The sequence below is a fragment of the Gallinula chloropus genome (genome assembly GCF_964237585.1).
Source record: "Gallinula chloropus genome assembly, chromosome: 1".
Lineage (NCBI taxonomy): Eukaryota > Metazoa > Chordata > Aves > Gruiformes > Rallidae > Gallinula > Gallinula chloropus.
Window position 1 is genome coordinate 197,667,979 of NC_140085.1, and position 17,419 is coordinate 197,685,397.

General features: G+C 41.7%; 1 protein-coding gene across 1 annotated transcript in view; it reads left to right on the forward strand.

Moving 5' to 3' along the window:
- The window catches only part of TYR (tyrosinase), a gene marked incomplete at both ends in the record, with an annotated part of 51,712 nt that overhangs the window by 27,041 nt on the left and 7,252 nt on the right, over positions 1–17,419 (forward strand). The window contains one exon of the mRNA XM_084279640.1: positions 14,929–15,110. Within this exon, the coding sequence (XP_084135766.1) occupies positions 14,929–15,110 (182 nt within the window). The remainder of the gene's footprint in view (positions 1–14,928; positions 15,111–17,419) is intronic.

Sequence of the window (17,419 nt, forward strand, 5' to 3'; positions counted from 1 at the left end):
CAGAGAAGTCCCTCTGTATTCCACCTAGTTGGGAATTGTTCACCCTACACATCCACAGACTCAGTCCTGTTTCTCCTTTGAAATGATGTTTGCAGGAGAGCTCAGATGTGCGTAAACTGAAACCTTCACTTAGCTGGTACACTCTTGCAATCCCCCTACATGGCTGCCTAGTCCTCCTCTCATCTGTATCCATCTGCTGTCCTTCGTCCTAGGCATATGTTATACACTCTGTCATTAAGGGACTGTCTAATCATGCTGATCTGGGCATCACGTGGCATATCCCTAGCCTCTGACTATGGCTCCCAGGTATCAAAACAATGAAAGCAACAGGAGACAGCGATTGCTGCATTTATACTTACATGAAATGGTAATGACAAGAAACAGCTGGACAGCCCTGCACTGATCTTGTTTTCAGTTACTCTTTTGCTTGCTACCACGCAGGACTAAATCCTTGCATCAAAGAGAAAAAAACCTTTGGGTGGGTGGGTGTGGGTGTGCGTGTGGGTGTGTGTATGTGTGTGTGTATTTGTGTGTGCACACACATGCTTTGTAATCCAAGTCAAGCACAAGGTTATGTAGGAAACTGTGGCACTCATTTATAGCCCCTTACATCCATGCACGCTTCCAAACGGGTGCAGGAGAAACTCTCCTACACATCAGCTTCAGAGACCAATGAAAACGCTGCAAATTCTGCCTAATCAAGGCAAATGTCTCCGTGCTGTTCAGCAACATCAGCTGCCACAGACTCCTCTGCAGGATGCTAAAATAACCCCTTCTGCTTCAGTGGCAGGCTGGAGCTTTAGGAAATGCCAGACTCTGGCTCATTGGAGGATCTAACAATAGAATGTTCCTTATTGCATTGCTTATCAGTAAATTGTTAAACTGAAAAGCATGTATGGAACAACCTGCTGAAAAACATATTACAGCCTCAAGTCTACATATCCTGATTTGCGTGCCAGTAACACTCCATTCCCTAAGCCAACTTCAAGGACATTTTCAGTCCCTGTGGACTCAACATACTCATTTTCATGCCAGTCCCTTCTCCTTTCACTTCAAAAAAAGTTAGCATTATGTCAAAAGTGATTTTGCTGGAAAATACTTTAACGAGAGGAAATTTTATTTTCACTCTCAAGAGATGTCAAAATAAAAGCTTCTTATTTTTACTCTGTTTTTGAAACAGAACATTTTCATTTTCTCTTAAATGTCATCTCAAGTTTTTTAAACCAAAAAATGGCATGAGAAAAACCAAGTTATTCTCTTGTTTTGAAATGTTGACAGGAAACAAGAAAATTTTTTAGCAGTTAAAAACTATTCGCTTCAAGAATTTGGAACATTTGGAGTGAAAGCATTCAAAAAGAATCATTAGAACTTCTTGTAAGGCAACACTAGGTTTCCAGGCCTATTTAATATATGAAATAAGATTTATTCCTTACCTTGAATGGTCTCCAGTGAGAGACAACACAGAGAAAGCATAAGGCCAAGGAAGTATTTCCCCATTTAGTGTATAGAAACTTAGAGATATTAAAGCAAGTGACATAAGCACAGCTGAGATGGAGATTGCAATACAATGATATATCAGCTAATAATACAGGAGGGTAAAATGGAGAAAGCCACTGCATTAAACACTAAGCATATGATTAATTTTGTCCCTTGATATGGGCACAGCAAGACTCTTATTGCTTTCTGAGGTACGTTGCAAAAAATGATGACACAGCCTAAAAGTCGTATTTTTCTGGAGCTGAGTGAACTATGGCTTGGAGCTGCACAAAACCTGCTCAGCAAAGGCAGGTCAAGAGGCTGCCATTAGCAATACACATCCTCCCACTGTAACAACAAACCCACTGCACTTCTGCATCCTGTCAGCTCAGGATCTTAGTCTGTGTCCAGCACTGTATCCTTCCAGGTGCCTGCAGAAAGGCCAGGAATGCGGTAAGGTCATCTCCATAATTGTCCCTGGCATGAAAGTGACACAAAAGTCCTTCCCCTCAGTGAAAGCATGAGCATCACTTAGCTACTGCTGTGCCCAGAGCTACACTAGTACAGCTTTTATGAGCAAAGCACCTGAGATTTGCTCCCTCCCTAGGGATGTTTTGCACCATTTTCAGAACAGAACAGATGCGCATGTGTAGTGGGGCAGCCCCTAATGCTCCCAAATACCACCTTACCTTGGAAAAGCTTCTGCATCTTGCCAATATATCTTTTGATATCTGGCAGCTGAGTTAAATCTTGTGGAAGCTGGTAGATGTGACAATCATTTCTTACTCAGGATCCGTGTCCATAACTGTTAGGCTGTCTTTTGGAATTAAATATGGGTTATAGAGTGCCTTTGCACAAGAAATTGAACCATGTTTACCATGCAGCAAAGATAGGAGGGAAGAGATGGGCTTGGTGGGGGCCATGTTCAGTGGGAATGTATGCATATGTTAAATGCATGGAAAATGGATAAAGAGGGAAAAAGCTTTTTCGGAAGCAGAAAGGGAGAGCAGCAGGAAGCCAAGGACAGCTGGAGAAGCACTTAAATGTGGTGAATGCTTAGTAGTAGCATAATATCCAAAGGAACCAAATAAACCTCTTTATCTGGAGGGCTATGAGTAGTGAGGAACTCTGTGTAGGACATTACCTTATACCTTTGTCCTTCTGTCCTTGGGAGCTACTTTGTCCCCTGAAACCTGGGATAGTTAAAGGGTCAGTGTTGGCGCTGATGACCACTCATAAGTTAACTGCCTGCTAATATGTGGACCTGCATCAGAGCCCCAGCTAGCAGAGTTTCTTCCTTTGAGGAAGCATGCATCCAGGGCTAAGCCCTGTTCTTCTCCAGCTACAAGCCAGCCTCTCCCTCTAAGCCCAGATAACACTTGGCAGAGACTGTAGTCAAAGAATCACAGAATCACAGAATGTTAGGAGTTGGAAGGGACCTCAAAAGACCATCTAGTCCAACCCCCCCTGCCAGAGCAGAATCACCTAGACTAAATCGCACAGGAATGAATCCAGGCGGGTTTGAATGTCTCCAGAGAAAAAAACTCCACAACCTCTCTGGGCAGCCTGTCCCAGGGCTCCATCACCCTCACAGTGAAAAAGTTTCCCCTTATATTCACATGGAACTTCCTATGCTCCAGCTTGTACCTGTTGCCCCTTGTCCTATCGCTGGCCATCACGGAGAAGAGCCTGGCTCTGTCCTTCTGACTCTTGGCCTTTACATATTAATGAACACAAATAAGGACTCCCACTAGTGACCCGCTTGGCTGCAAATGGTCTTTTGATTGAATGAATCCTCTCAAAATACTTCTTTTTACCTCTGCATGACACCTGGCACGGAGGGTTCATATAAACTCGAGTTCATAAATTACTATAATACAAACACCCACAGCACATGTAATGCCTAAGGTGTATGACCCACTACTTGTGTATGCAATAAGAGTGAGGCTGGGAGTGCTAACTCCCCACCTCCAAAGCCCTCAGGGGAATTAATTACATTTGTGCAATGCATCCTGGGTGGCCGTATGTCTTCCCCCTGCTTTGCATACATTAGACAGCCCCTGCCAGGAACAGAGGCCCGTGAAGCATGCACAGCTCAGCAGCACAGCAGCGAGGTAGCAGAGCTCTCACCTTCCTTAACAAATGCTTAACAAAACCACCTTGTTACCAGTAGCTGCGGTGCTGGAAGCCACTGTGTCACAGAAGCCAACTCTGTTTTACCACAAGGGACATCACAGAAAGAATAAACCCCTCTCTGGCAGAGCATTTCACATGAAGGTGGGCCAGGAGTGACTTTGGTCACAAGCTTTATCGGCACACACAAACTCCTATGGCAAGTGCAAGGCACAGAGCGTATCAGTACAGAAGGGATGAGAAACTCAGGCACAGAAAATTGAAATTTAAACAGGAAAGGGTTCATTTAAATTTTGCTTCCCTGTAGGGATTGCAGGGGGGCACACACTCCTTCTGTTACTAGGACTTTGGTTGTCACCAAACTGGAGCTGCTAACCTCCCCGTTAACCCCTCAGGGTTGTTAACCAGAGCTACGCAGCTTGCTTGATGGAACTGACTCACTCACAGTGGGCTCAGTATGTGGGTAGAGTGAGTTCACATCTACTGTGAAATACCACACAAATATATCCAAGGGAAACAGAGTGTAAGTGGGAAGCTTGGGGTGTTGCTGAGAAACACAGCTCCCCAGTATCTCCCTAGTATGTCCCCCCATGTCTGGGCCTGAAGTGCAAATCGAACACTGAGATATTGAATCTGGACTGCAACATCTATTTCAGTAAGGCTGGGGAATCACTGCATTTGCAAAGCACCCAAAGGAATGCAGAGCTGCCTTGGAGGACCAAAGTACAGGTCCTCCTAACCTGTACCATGGCAGTGACCAGAAGCAAAAGCAAAGGAGTATAAGTGTAGAGAAACCCTCCTCCAGAAGACATCCCTGCTTTGCCCATTAGACAGACATGAGCTGAGTCTACATAGGACACTGCAAGTTACATATTTGTCTAAAGCAACCCACACTCTCAAGTAAGTCCTCTGGAAATCCACAGATAGACCATACAGAATCAGAGACAGGGAGAAATAAGAAAGGAGCAAACTCTAGAGAGCTTTTTTTTCAATTAAGCATATATAAAACCAATAGGGCTGCTGATCCACCTTGCTTTAGTGGAACAGCAAGAGGAAGGTTAACCAGACGGCTTCTGGATTCTGTGTGAAACACAGTAGTTGGCAATCTCACTTGCCGTGGCATTATTCAGCATAGATGTTTGTAACGACCCATTCTGCTCTTAAAAATCAGTAATATAGGAGGTTCGGTTCAAATAGTCCCATTTAAAGTGCCTGTTTCATATCACTCGTACTGCAAGATTTTAGTTCAGCCGACGCAGTTATAGAATGGATCACTTTGTACACTGCATATTATGCAAGAGATTAGTGGGTTTTTAAAGGAAAGGTTACTTTGCCCTGAAACTTGGCAAGAGCCACATGGTTAGTCTTCACCTATTCTTTTAACGCTGGAGGAGGAGAAAGCTCTCTCTGTGACACAGCGATCAAGACAAGCTTTGATGCAGACAGCTAGCATAGCGTTGAATTTCCTTCCTGCAGCACTTCTGCAATAATAGCTGCTGTAATTGTTCAAATTGTAAAAAATCACAGGAAAACATGGTACTTTTCTCACCCACGTGTAGCTACCTTCTATTCATCAAAAGAAATTATCACTTTGCTACCATAGATGTGATTTATATATTACATGCCCTTGTGAACCTCAATAATGACAATCTCTCAGTCTCAGAAGAACTGAATTACAGAGCACAGGAGTAGGTTACATAGAGTCAGTCCAGCTGCCTCCACAGCAGTCCATTTTAATCTGCTTGTTATCTTTCTCTTCAGGGGAAACTAGTTATTAAACTTTGGAACAGCTGGCATTTGTAGTATCTCTTACTTCAAGTGATCTTTTTCTGCTGCAAACCATGACAAAGATGAACCTGAAAAAGTTAACGCAGGATACACACTCCAGCAAATGTTCATTTCTTTTTTGTCACGCAACACGTGGTTGAATTTGTATTTCCTTATTTGCAAAGCATGAAGGACACACCATCATGTATGATATACACCTTGGCTGTTGCATTGAAGACCTAAATCTGAATGAGAAGCAAATACATTTTTTACCAAAAATTGCCCTGGTTTGACAACAGAGTGAAACAATACACATAATGACAGCTATTTTAAGGAACAAGAATTTCTCTCCTGCACCTAGGAAGTATTGTTGTTGACTTTCATTGCTGTAAAACAGAGGCTGACTTGACTAAGAAGCATGATAGAGTTTAGATCAGATATCTGACCAAATCTCAGCCCAGCTAAAACGCACCTGAATACATAATTTCTTTCCAGGGATTAGCTTGCTTTGTCAGTGATTGGGTTACAAGAAATCATTACCTAGTCGTACACTCATATGCCTCTGCACAGATTCCTACACCATTTCCAACACTCAGCTCCTCCCTTCTGTGCCATGAGGAATGTGTGGAACTCAGCTTATCCATCATCTCCTTCTCCAGCAGGAATAAAGCTCTTTATGTTGTAATCCATCAGGAACAGATCAGACATGTGCTGGGCACAGCACTTGCTAGTTCACCCTACCCGATTTTCTGAGAAGGCAGAAAACAAGAAAGTTTCAGTGAGGTTCATTGATTTGGAAAGTGGGTTCAACTTCATGGTAGGGAGCTGTGCCCCAGACTTACACACAATGGGGTCAAGGCTGCAAGCAGCTATACAGATTTTCTGTCTAGAGGTAGGAATTTTGTGGTGTGACTAATGGAAATGGGCACAGCAAAGGGGGAATAGAAATCCAGGAGTACAGCAGCTCCCTTTGAGAAAGAGGAATGGCCCTTGGTCCTACACTACTTGCAGTGATGTCTGCTTAGGATTGTTAGAACTGAATCATCTTCAGGATGCAGGTGCCTGAGCAGCTTTTTCTCACAGCTGAGGTTGGAGGAGCTGCCACCATTTTTGTTCTAGACACGAAACACTTGGTGTACTATATGAGCAATGAGTGGAAGGTGTGTAGCCCTCTGCACTCAAGTTAAGCATCAATGAGAGATCCAACTACGTCTTCTCCAAAAAGCCACAGATACTTTGATGTAAAGAAGAACAGTTTCAGCTGGAAAGGCTGAAGACTTTCTTTTCCCCTAATCCTACAGCAGTGTTGAAAGCATTTTAAATATAAAGGGGAAAACTGCTCCTAATCACATTGTTAAAGGGAATATTAAAAGTATCTCCTAACCCCAGCAGCTGCAGTAACCTTGGAACTTTCAACAAAGTTAGACATGAGAAAATAAAGTGGCATCTGTTGTCTGTGGGCTGGTTGCATGGGACTGTACCTTTGCTGTCTCCACCTCTCTTGTTTCCTCTGTCTGACACTTTCTAAGCACCCAGTTTGTGCAGTGCCATAGATAAGAACAAAGGAGATGGAAGGAAGCAGAGTTGCTTGTAGTGGGATTGTGAAGTTGAACAGTGCCAAGATGCTCAGGTGGGCACATAGTGTCCCAGCTCTGGTAATAGTTTGTAATGGGTGGAAAGGTGTCAAAATCATGCAATTTATTATTATCCAGAGAATGGTCCATTAGGAGGCAGATTGCAGCCAGGGTCAATCTGGCTAGATAAGTAAAGTGCTCCTCAGTGTTGCAGGTGGTCACTGTGATCCACAAAAAGAGAAGATGAAATAAAGGCAAATAACAAAGTAGGCCAGACCTTTCCTAATATTAATATTCATATTTCAGAGACATATAATTAATCTACATGTGAATATACGATACAATAATCAGAAGCACATTATGTGAAGGAAGAGCTCCACTGGGGTCTGATTCCTGCAAGTCTGTGTTTAAAGTGTTAGGAGTTGCCAAATCTGGTAGCCCAATAACAGTATGGCTACCCTAGATCCATATTCTTAGGTCTAATCTGTAACACTGCTGAGCCTATGTTCCAAATACACACATTTGCACAATAACAGTATATATGCATACACATATATATGTGGTTGACTAACTACACAGATCAACACAAAAAAGGGAGCACACACACAAATTCCAACAGCATCAACAACCTCATCCTCTTGCACTCTTCATCTAACCAGGATGGAAGCCTGTTATGGGAATGTATACATACACATATATATAGATATATACAGGGAGAGAGACACACACACATACAGTCTGGATTCCCCAGTAACTAGCCTTAGGCATCCAGTCCACCCGTTAACTTCCCCCTGGTTTCCCAGTTACCTCACTGGCAGGCAGACACTCAGATGTACTCATGCACAAACAGGGCTCTCCAGCAGCAGGTCCAGAGAGTGGCACAGAAGTCACCTGACAGTGGTACTGAAAGGGTTTGTGGAGGAGGCCTTGTGCCCACTGACACATGCCGCATGCTGCAGCTTGGAAGTAATGGTGGAAGTCTGGATGTTCCCCAGTAGCTGGGACTGGACACAGAGTGATTACCATAACCCATGGCAGTCCTCAGCAGTGATTCAACAGTGGAGGAGACACAACCGCAGAGAGAGGCCTTGGATGGGTTTCTCACAATAGAGGGCAGCATCTTAATTTCTAATCAGATACTTGCATTATGACCTGTGCCATTTGTTTACAACCTGACAGTCCCTGTAGTGTCTTTAGCTGACTTAAAACAAAAAGAAAGGAAAAAAAAACACCCAACAAACAAAACAACAAATAAACCCCACTGTAATATAACCGCATACATTGGCAAACAGTACAGCACCTTGACTTTACAACCTCAGCATCAGCATCTCTTCCAGGACTGAGGCACTGATGTTTCTCCCAAATGCTTGGGAAGGGAATTTCCTGAGGTGACTTTGTAATACCAGCTGTATTGTGCCAACTTTTAAAATGATGACTACAACGTAATCACAGTCCTTGGACTGGCATTTCACTTTTCTGAATTTGTTTCCTTTTGCCTTTCTTTCCAAATGCAAATACATGTTGCGTGCCAGATTTCTCTTACAACATGTCAGATCTCATGATACTGAAATAAATTGTATAAATGAGCTCCAAGCAACAATGTTCTGCCTTCCTTCTGTCATAGTCAGCCTGATCTAGCCTCAGTCTCAAAACTGCAGATGAGGAATGAAAGTTTTGGTGTCAAACCCGGCATAACTATTGACACAGCTTCATATTTGAATGTGATAAAGTTATTAGTGGCTTCAAAGATGCGCTCTAGCCGCTGAACTGTTAGTGCTGTCTGTATGCAAGCTTAGCTGAGGCATGGAGTTATCAGGGTACAAGAAACAAAGGGCACAGTTTTATTGCTACTTTAAGTCATCTTAGTATGGCACACAGGTTAAGAAGAAACAGTGCTGTTCACTGCTCAAGAAGGCCAATGGCATCCTGGGGTGTATTACAAGGGCGGTGGTTAGTAGGTCAAGAAAGATTCTCATCCCCCTTTACTCTGCCCTGGTGAGACTGCATCTGAAATATTGTGTCCAGTTCTGGGCTCCTCAGTTCAAGAAGGACATAGGACTCCTTGAAAGAATCCAGCACGGGGCCACTAAGATGATTAAGGGAGTAGAACATCTTCCTTATAAGAAGAGGGAGCTGGGTCTCTTTAGCTTGGAGGAAACTGAGGGGTGACCTCATCAATGTCTGTAAATATGTAAAGGGCACCAAGTGGATGGAGCCAGGCTCTTCTCAATGATGTCCAGTGATAGAACAAGGGGCAATGGTTGCAAGCTGAAGCACAGGACATTCAATGGGAACATAAGAAAAAACTTTTTCACTGTGACATTAATGGAGCACTGGAACAGACTGCCCAGAGAGGTTGTGGAGTCTCCTTCTCTGGAGATATTCAAACCCCACCTGGACATGTTCTTGTGTGACCTAATCTAGGTGATCCTGCTCTGGTGGAAGGGGTTGGACTAGATGATCTTTTGAAGTCCCTTCTAGCCTCTTACATTCTGTGATTCTGTGATTTACTAGTTCATCCTACCCAGACATTCTCACCTCTGTTCCTCCCTTGTGCTGGAACTGGCCATCATGCAAAAGCATAATGAATCATGTCTGACTTTATCTCACCTCAGCTACCCCAGAAGAAATGAAAACAAATTAGATGTTTGGCTTTAAACCAAGTCAATTCCTTAATCTCAGTTATGGCATGGCTGTGCAAACGTTTATAAGGAAAGTGAGGACAGGAAATCATGACAAAAGCAGGACTGTGCCCTCTGTAGCGATACGGACCTAGACTGACCGTGACCCTTCAGCAAGGGGACTGCAGTCCTCCACTGAGGACACCTGCAGTGGCATATGTGCAGCAGGTTGCATGGCAGAGGAATTCATATAGAAGTACTGAACCTTCTTCTTCCTGCTTTCCCTTTCCTGCTGTCCTTAATTACACGGTAAAACACACCAGATTGAACTTCTCCTAGAAAATCTTCCTGAAGGGCCAGTTAGGTTTACACTATGTGTCAGTGTCTCTGCAGTAGTTCAGTACAAGGAAATCTTTAATAACAGATATTTGAGGTCTGGTGTGTCCTCCTACACAGCAATTGGTCAAGTGTAGCTCTGCTCATGACTGTGGAGGCACACTGTTGGGAAATGGCTCTTAGGAGAAACACTTTTCAAAATTACAAAGAAAAGGCTCACTCTCATTGTTTTACTTTTCTTCTTCTAGGTTTACCTTTCTTCCCTGTAAGCAGCATCTTTTTTCAGAGCACACCACATTATCTGGAACAGTATGAAGTTATCCAGACTATATACAGTAGTGTTCTTACACTGTACTTGATATTTCCCACTGGCAACATAAACCCATTTATTTCTTGACTCATCCTTTCATTAACTATAATCCCATTGCATATATTATTCATAGAATAATATGAATTCAGAAATATATATTGGTGGCCCTTTTTTAATCAGCCTGAAATCAATCTTATTTCCCCCCTACTCTTTAAACCAATTTATTTTTTTAAATTAATTTTCCAGTAAAGCTCATTTCATTTCACTTTGTATGATCTTGTATGTATGGAGCAGAAGGAAAATATCCAGGTCTATTTATATGCAAGTAAATGGAAATGATACATCCATGTCTTTTATAGATGGCTTTAATTTTCTCTGTAAAAGCACCTTACCACACAAGTTTATTTCCCTTGAATGAAAATTTAAACTACCAAAGCATCAACATAGCAGGTGGAAGTCTTTATTACTTTTTACCACATACCAGCTTTTCAGACGTATCAGTGCTACACACAAGTATTAAGGTTGTTAACAGTTAGAGAGATCTGTATACAGATATAAGGCAAACAAATAAGATTGAGAGTCCATGTTTTGCAATGATACAACTTGGCTCTGGGAGGTATCATAGTCTAGTAGGCACAACGTGGACCTACAGCTAGGGTCCCACTCCACCACAGCATGTCTAGTGTGAACTTTGACAAGTAATTTTTACTCTGTGACTATTTTCTCTAAAGCAAAATAGGGACTCAAACACTTTCCAAAATTTCTCTAATATGCAGGAAGAATATTCTTTGCCTTTATGACTTTTTGGGAATCTTTCTGACAAGATAAGATCCCTTAGCTATTTCTAAATCAAGCATATAGCCTCTGACTGAACCAAAGATTGTAACCTATAGTGAATTTATCAGGTCCCTAGATCAGAATGTTTAAATGTAAACACTGAGCCTTATATTATTCTGAATGAGTCTGAATTCAACCCATTCTACAATATTAGCACGCTGTTTCTTACTATAAAAATAATCTTTGCATAGACTGTTGATCACCATAATCTAGTAATTCTAAAACCTTCAATATTTACTTTAATAATACACCCTCTACAAAATAATTCCTACTTCAGAAATGCAATATAGAGAGACTGAGCCTCTTTCTGCTCTAAATGTGACAGGGCAAAATTCAAATTATTCTCCTATCCCTTTTGTTTCCTTAACCTCTTATTTAGGACATGCAATTTGGGCACTTTGATTTCTTCAAGCAAAGGAAGATGCTTTCCATACAGAAAATGTCTTTGCTCTAATCTAGATAGAATTATTTTTTAATTTGTCCAAAGCCTTGAAATAAAAGCTACCTCTTCCAAGTCACTTTCATTTGCCACTGGAGAAATACATATGGCGTTAGGGTTATCAGGAGACTGATCTCCATTTCAGTTAGTTCATTTCCATATTTTAAATTTCTATTTCTTAAGTCCTGATTGCCTATGACCCTCTAGGTGAGAGCTGTCACCCTGGAGGATTTATGGTTTATTCTTGCTACATCCCAGATCGAGTTCCTCCCTGCCCCTGACTCCCCGCCATTTCCATTCCCTGAATAAAATTCCCAATCACTTTTGAATAGCTTTCCTCTTCTTTCCTTTATCCTGCCTTGTCTTCCCCACCACGCTCACATTCCATCTGCTCTCTTCAGCACTGCCAACATTTCCCAAATGACGCGAGTCTAGCTGGTATTGCAGCGCTACAAAAGTCTTCATGCCTGGAAAATATCACTCCTACTGGTACAAATAACTATTTATCTACTTGCCCTCTTTGTCTACATGCTGATGAAAAAAGTAACCAACCAGACTGCTACTGGAGTCAGGCAGATTCCTCTATCACTGAACTTCTGCCCAGTACTTTTTTTTAGCAAAGAAGAAATATGGAGTTTGGATACCACAGAGCCCTGATCTGATTCTTTAGCTGTCTTTTTGTTACCTCTTGTCTCATTATGTCAAGCAAGGCAGGAAAACTGGAATAGAATGGCCCTTCAGGTATCATTTAATTCATAGTCTTGCATTGTTAAGTTCTCAGACCCAGGGGAGAATGCAGAGGGCCATATAAAAAAGAACTTAGCAGCAGTGGTTTGCCAAGATAACCAAAAACTCTAGGGAGTTCAGGTCTGCTGCTATGCTGCAAACCTAGCTTTTCTACCAGGAACTCTGTCATTCCACAAAGGGACCAAATAACTGCATAGGCATTTTCTCTCTCTGCATGTAACTTTAATTTTGCAGTCCTAAGCTCTTCCAAGTCTGCAGCTACTGAGCAAAGCTCAGTAAGCAAGTATATATTTTCAAAGTACCAAAAGGAAATAGATTACAATATGGTTGCTTTTAAGAGAAGGAAAGGATGTTTCTTGAACCTGGTCAAGCCCAGTGCTGTGACCACTTCCCTGATGGCACCGTAACAGGCTCCCCAGGGAAGGGGTCCCAGCACAGACCTTGATTTCAAGAAGCATCTGGATGACGTGCTCAGTCCCATGCTCTGACATGTTGGCCCTGTGTAGAGCCAGGAGTTGGACTTGATGATCCGTGTGGGTCCCTTCCAACTGAGCATATTCTAAGCTGGTAACTAAGCCTTTAAGGGGAAAGAATAAATGTAACTTCAGCCAATTGCTTTACTACCAGGCAGAATATGATCCTAATCTTTCAAAATGTCAAAAAAAAACCCAAACCACCCCTCCCCACAAAACTAAGATACACACACAGAGCCAGCTATTCTAAAGGGAGTAATGGAAAGCATGACTTTTAAAACCCTAAGAGGTAACAGTGTTATGCTGCAGAGAAGGGTTATGTCAGCTCCTATCTATAACTGGTAGGAAAACAAGGCATCGATAGGGTGCTTTGCCCAATACGCTAGGGAAAACCAGACAGGCAAAGGGTGGGAGTGCAACACCCCTACCCCTGCTCCCCAGAGCTAAACTAATGCCCTGGTTTCCTTTATATTCTGTGCCTTTTTAATGATTAATGAATTTCTCTATGCTGTCCTTCAAAGATGTAATCTGATTACAGTTTCTGTTCAAACTTTCTTGTGATAACTGCAGCTGAAGACTTGATATCATTGTTTAAATTTATCCATCTGAAAGCTTCAACTGAACGTTATTATTCTGACAAGAGTTTTTCTAGACAGAGTTGATGAAATTAACTAAAGATGAGAGCCACAAATGAAGATTCTAATCAAAATTAATACCTGCATTGTTAGGGGTTGACAAGGTGTATGAACGTGTATGTTTCATCTGTTAAATCTTTTGATCCTAAAAAAAGAAACAAAGCTTTGGCCTTTCCTCTGTTTTGATGAGCATGAAGTGCTTTAATTCTTTTAGACCATTTCCATCCCTCATAAGTAAAAAATTAATTCAGTGATCACTACTTGTACTTGATGCTGATAATCCCCTCCTACCATATCTTCTAATCAGGCATGGGGTCCTCTTTCTTCAAATATAAGACACCTGCAACTGCTCCCTTTGGAGCATCTTCCCACCTGTCCTATTTCAATCTGTCACATCCAGGTGTCTGCTGAAAAGTCAAGGTCACCGCGTAAACAGCAAGGAATCAGGGAAAGGATCTGAGGACTGGAACAAAGTGAAGAGTTGAGCAGACAAAGCATAGACACAAAGGGAAAAGAACTGAGAATGTCTTGAAGCATTCCTAATTTTGTTTTCCAAACACATCCAGTAGTGGACTTGAAAATGTCAATACAAACTCTTCCCATATTGCAGTGTTTGAGCCTTCTGCTTCCAAGTTAAAGAACAGACATACAGGCCTGAACTTATAGGCAGCTAATGGAGAAAGTTTGGCAGAGAAAAATGAACAGAGGCAGTTGCGGTTGCAGGTGTGGGTAACAGCTTGAATTAGGTTCATGTGCCAAGGTTTTGGTAAGAGGCTGTAGGGGTGGCTTTGGTGAGTAGATGCTCCCATGTTGGATGGAGCCAGTTCCAGCCAGCTCCAAGAAGGACCTGCTGCTGTCTGGGGCTGAGCCCATCAGCGACAGTGATAGCACCTCAGGGATAACATAGCTAAGGGAGAAAAAAAACTTTCAGTAGCAGCCAAGAGAGAGGAGTGAAAATATGCAAAACATCTACACAGAGACCAAGGTCAGCGAAGAAGCTATGGCTGGAGAAAGGCTTCTGATAACTGTTTGGCTTTATCAAGTTTTTGGACTCATGTAACTTATCCCTCCTTCCTCAGATGTTTTCACCTCCTTGATGATGTCAAACCAACCATGGTGTAGCCATACTTTAATACAGGCATGAAAACACTTGGTAACAGTGGAGACAAAATAAGCAAAGGGAAACAGGACTGAGAAGCTGGCAACAAAACCATCCAAACCCAGCCATAAATGTTTTTGATGGTGAGGAGGAAGGACTGAGGTCTTTAATCTCTGTCTCTATCCTTCACAACCATGTGAACTGCTGAGCAGAAATTGCAGTGAGACAATGAATTTCATTTGTGGAATTTAAAAGCATATTCAGCCTCTCTGCAGGCCTTTTCGTAGGCTTGCATAGGAACTCAGCGCTGAAGTAGCTAACGTCAAATGATTTGACAAGCATTAAGCACACACAAATACAAGTCATTGCATGCCACTCTGTACTCAGGCTTCACAAAAAAAAATCTTTAACACTTCTTTTTTAATCTTCAAGAAGAAAATTTCTGCCTATCTCCACCACTGACATGCTTTTTCCTCTACAGCATTTTTGAGCGCTGGTTAAGAAGACACAGACCCATGCTAGAAGTTTACCCAGCAGCCAACGCACCCATTGGGCACAATCGAGAAAATTACATGGTTCCCTTTATCCCCCTTTACCGAAATGGAGAATTCTTTAAATCCTCAAGAGAGCTGGGATATGACTATGAGTATCTGCAAGAACCAGGTAATGTTATTATTTTGGGTAAATGTCAAGTTTGTTGCCTATAACTTGGGATGTCTGTAAAATAAGAAGACACTTTAAAATCCTTCTATTTTAGATATTTTCCTGATTATAGTCCCAATTTTTACCTGCTTGTTTTCATGTTTCTGATCTAATGGAGAGTCAACATGACACCATAAGAAAAGTTCCCACCAAGAATCAGTCACTACCATTAATGCTGTCTATCCTAGTCAATGTAAGAGCAGAATCTGATCCAAATTATCATCTCATGATTAGAACTGGGGAGAAAAAGTGCCGGATTTCATCTATGCCATATGTCCAGCTCAGTTGTTACTTGGAAATACATATGGGAACCTGTGGGATTTTCCAAATTGTGGTCATGGCTGAAAGGAGGGCAGATGCAAGGCTCTCTGATTTAAAATGTAATCTGATCTCTAAAATATTCAGAGCAAAATTCACCTTGGTACCAAAAGGCCAACACAAGATCTGTGCAGCACTTAAAGCAGTGATCCATTGACTTTGTTCTTGCCTTATGGGTACTCGTACAGAATGCAACTGAATCATTCGTAATGCTCATCTCATTTAATAGAATGATTTTTTCACTTTTTAGAGATGGTTTGGATATGCATCATTGTTCAGAGATAGTTTTAAGTAGGGCCTTTTGGCCATCCTCAGACAAAGGGAGGACAGAGGGCCTTGGGGCTGTCACTGCTGGGGATCCCAGGTCTCATGCTCAGAGTTGTGGCATTCATAGTTTTCTTGAGTAGTACAGGTTTCCTTATTGTTTAAGAGGAGGGTTAAATCCTGTTACAAACACAGTGTTGCCTGGAACTGTGGATTGCTCAGACACTTTGGCCCAACCTCTTATAAAACTGGGCCATTGTAATTATCCAACACATCATCTATGTTGAACACTGCAAAAAGCTTTCTTGTCTGAGGCAGAAAACTTTCTGTGAATGCAGCTCTTCAGTTAAAAGGCAATCAAGAGCTAAAAGTCCAGTAGCTGTACAGCAAAAGCACCAGGGACATTTTACAGATGCTAACATTCACTAGCTTTTTATCTTTATCAAAACAATATCAATTCTCAGGGAATCCCTGTTTTCCTGACAGAGTTTGCTTACTAATGGGGGTGTACGTTTCCTGCATACTTGATAAACCATCCAATCATGCATTTAGCTTGTTTGTTCACTTCTCAAGTAAAATCTGGCTTCATTCACAGTCTCCTTATTGACTATTTTACGTGCAATGAAAGGAATCTACAACTATCCTGCATAGCAGCTAAGGCTGTTTTAGTATTACAACCCAGAGACAGAAGTCAGTATTTCCCCCAAGAAGTCCTGAACAGTTTGGTCAACCTCAAGTATTTAGCCAGAAAATAAGCAAATAAATGCTTCAAATGTAATCTTAAATTATTATTTTGGTCTCATTGGTAGTATTTTTGCCTTTTTATTCACATTGCCACAATTCAATTCTTGATCAAGACCAAAAATACTTATACATAGTTTTAATTAAAGCCACTAGTTTCCTAAAACCACATTATTCTTAGAATCATCTCACTTAAAAAAAGTGCCAAATGACACTGTTTTCAGAAATACCAAGTCCTGAATTAGTTCTGCAAAAGGAAGGAAATGGTAAGCTGTTTATTATTAGCAATTCACTTCTGCTGCCTCCTGGTCTTTTCCCTTTTTCTGGGCAGAACACCGTCATCAGAAAATTAAATTCTTATTAATTTCTAGCCATGTTTTTAACACAGAGGTAAGGAAAGTAGTTCCTTAAGTATTTTGAAAGATCAACACAGAGTCAAGTTCAACCTCATTTAGAAAGCCCAGATAATCCTCAAATGTCACTCAGCCCCTTGTTAATCTCACTGAGGATAGAGTTTAAGATATTCCTTATCCGAGGGGAAGAACTAGTTACTCTCAAAGTGCAGATATAGACTTTTGTCAGTACTCTAGCACTCTAGTATTTAACCTAGACTTTCCTCCAGACAGAAAGGCTGGACTCCTGTTCAGAGGAACATAGGAATAAACAGGAACTTTTTGGTAGAGGAGCTGAAGCAGTCCACCCTGAAAGCTCCTCAGAGGAGAAGAGAAAGTCTGTGACTAGCAGCCATGAGTTACTGGATAAATTGAAATTGAGTCATCATCCCTGGATGTGTTTAAAAGATGGGGAGACGAAGTACTTAGAGATATGGTTTAGCATAGGACAGAAATGGTTGGACTCGATGGTCTCAAAGGTCTTTTCCAACCTACTGATTCTGTGAAATAGGAAAAAAGTTACAGAGGAAAAAAAAATCATAGCAGTGAAAATCT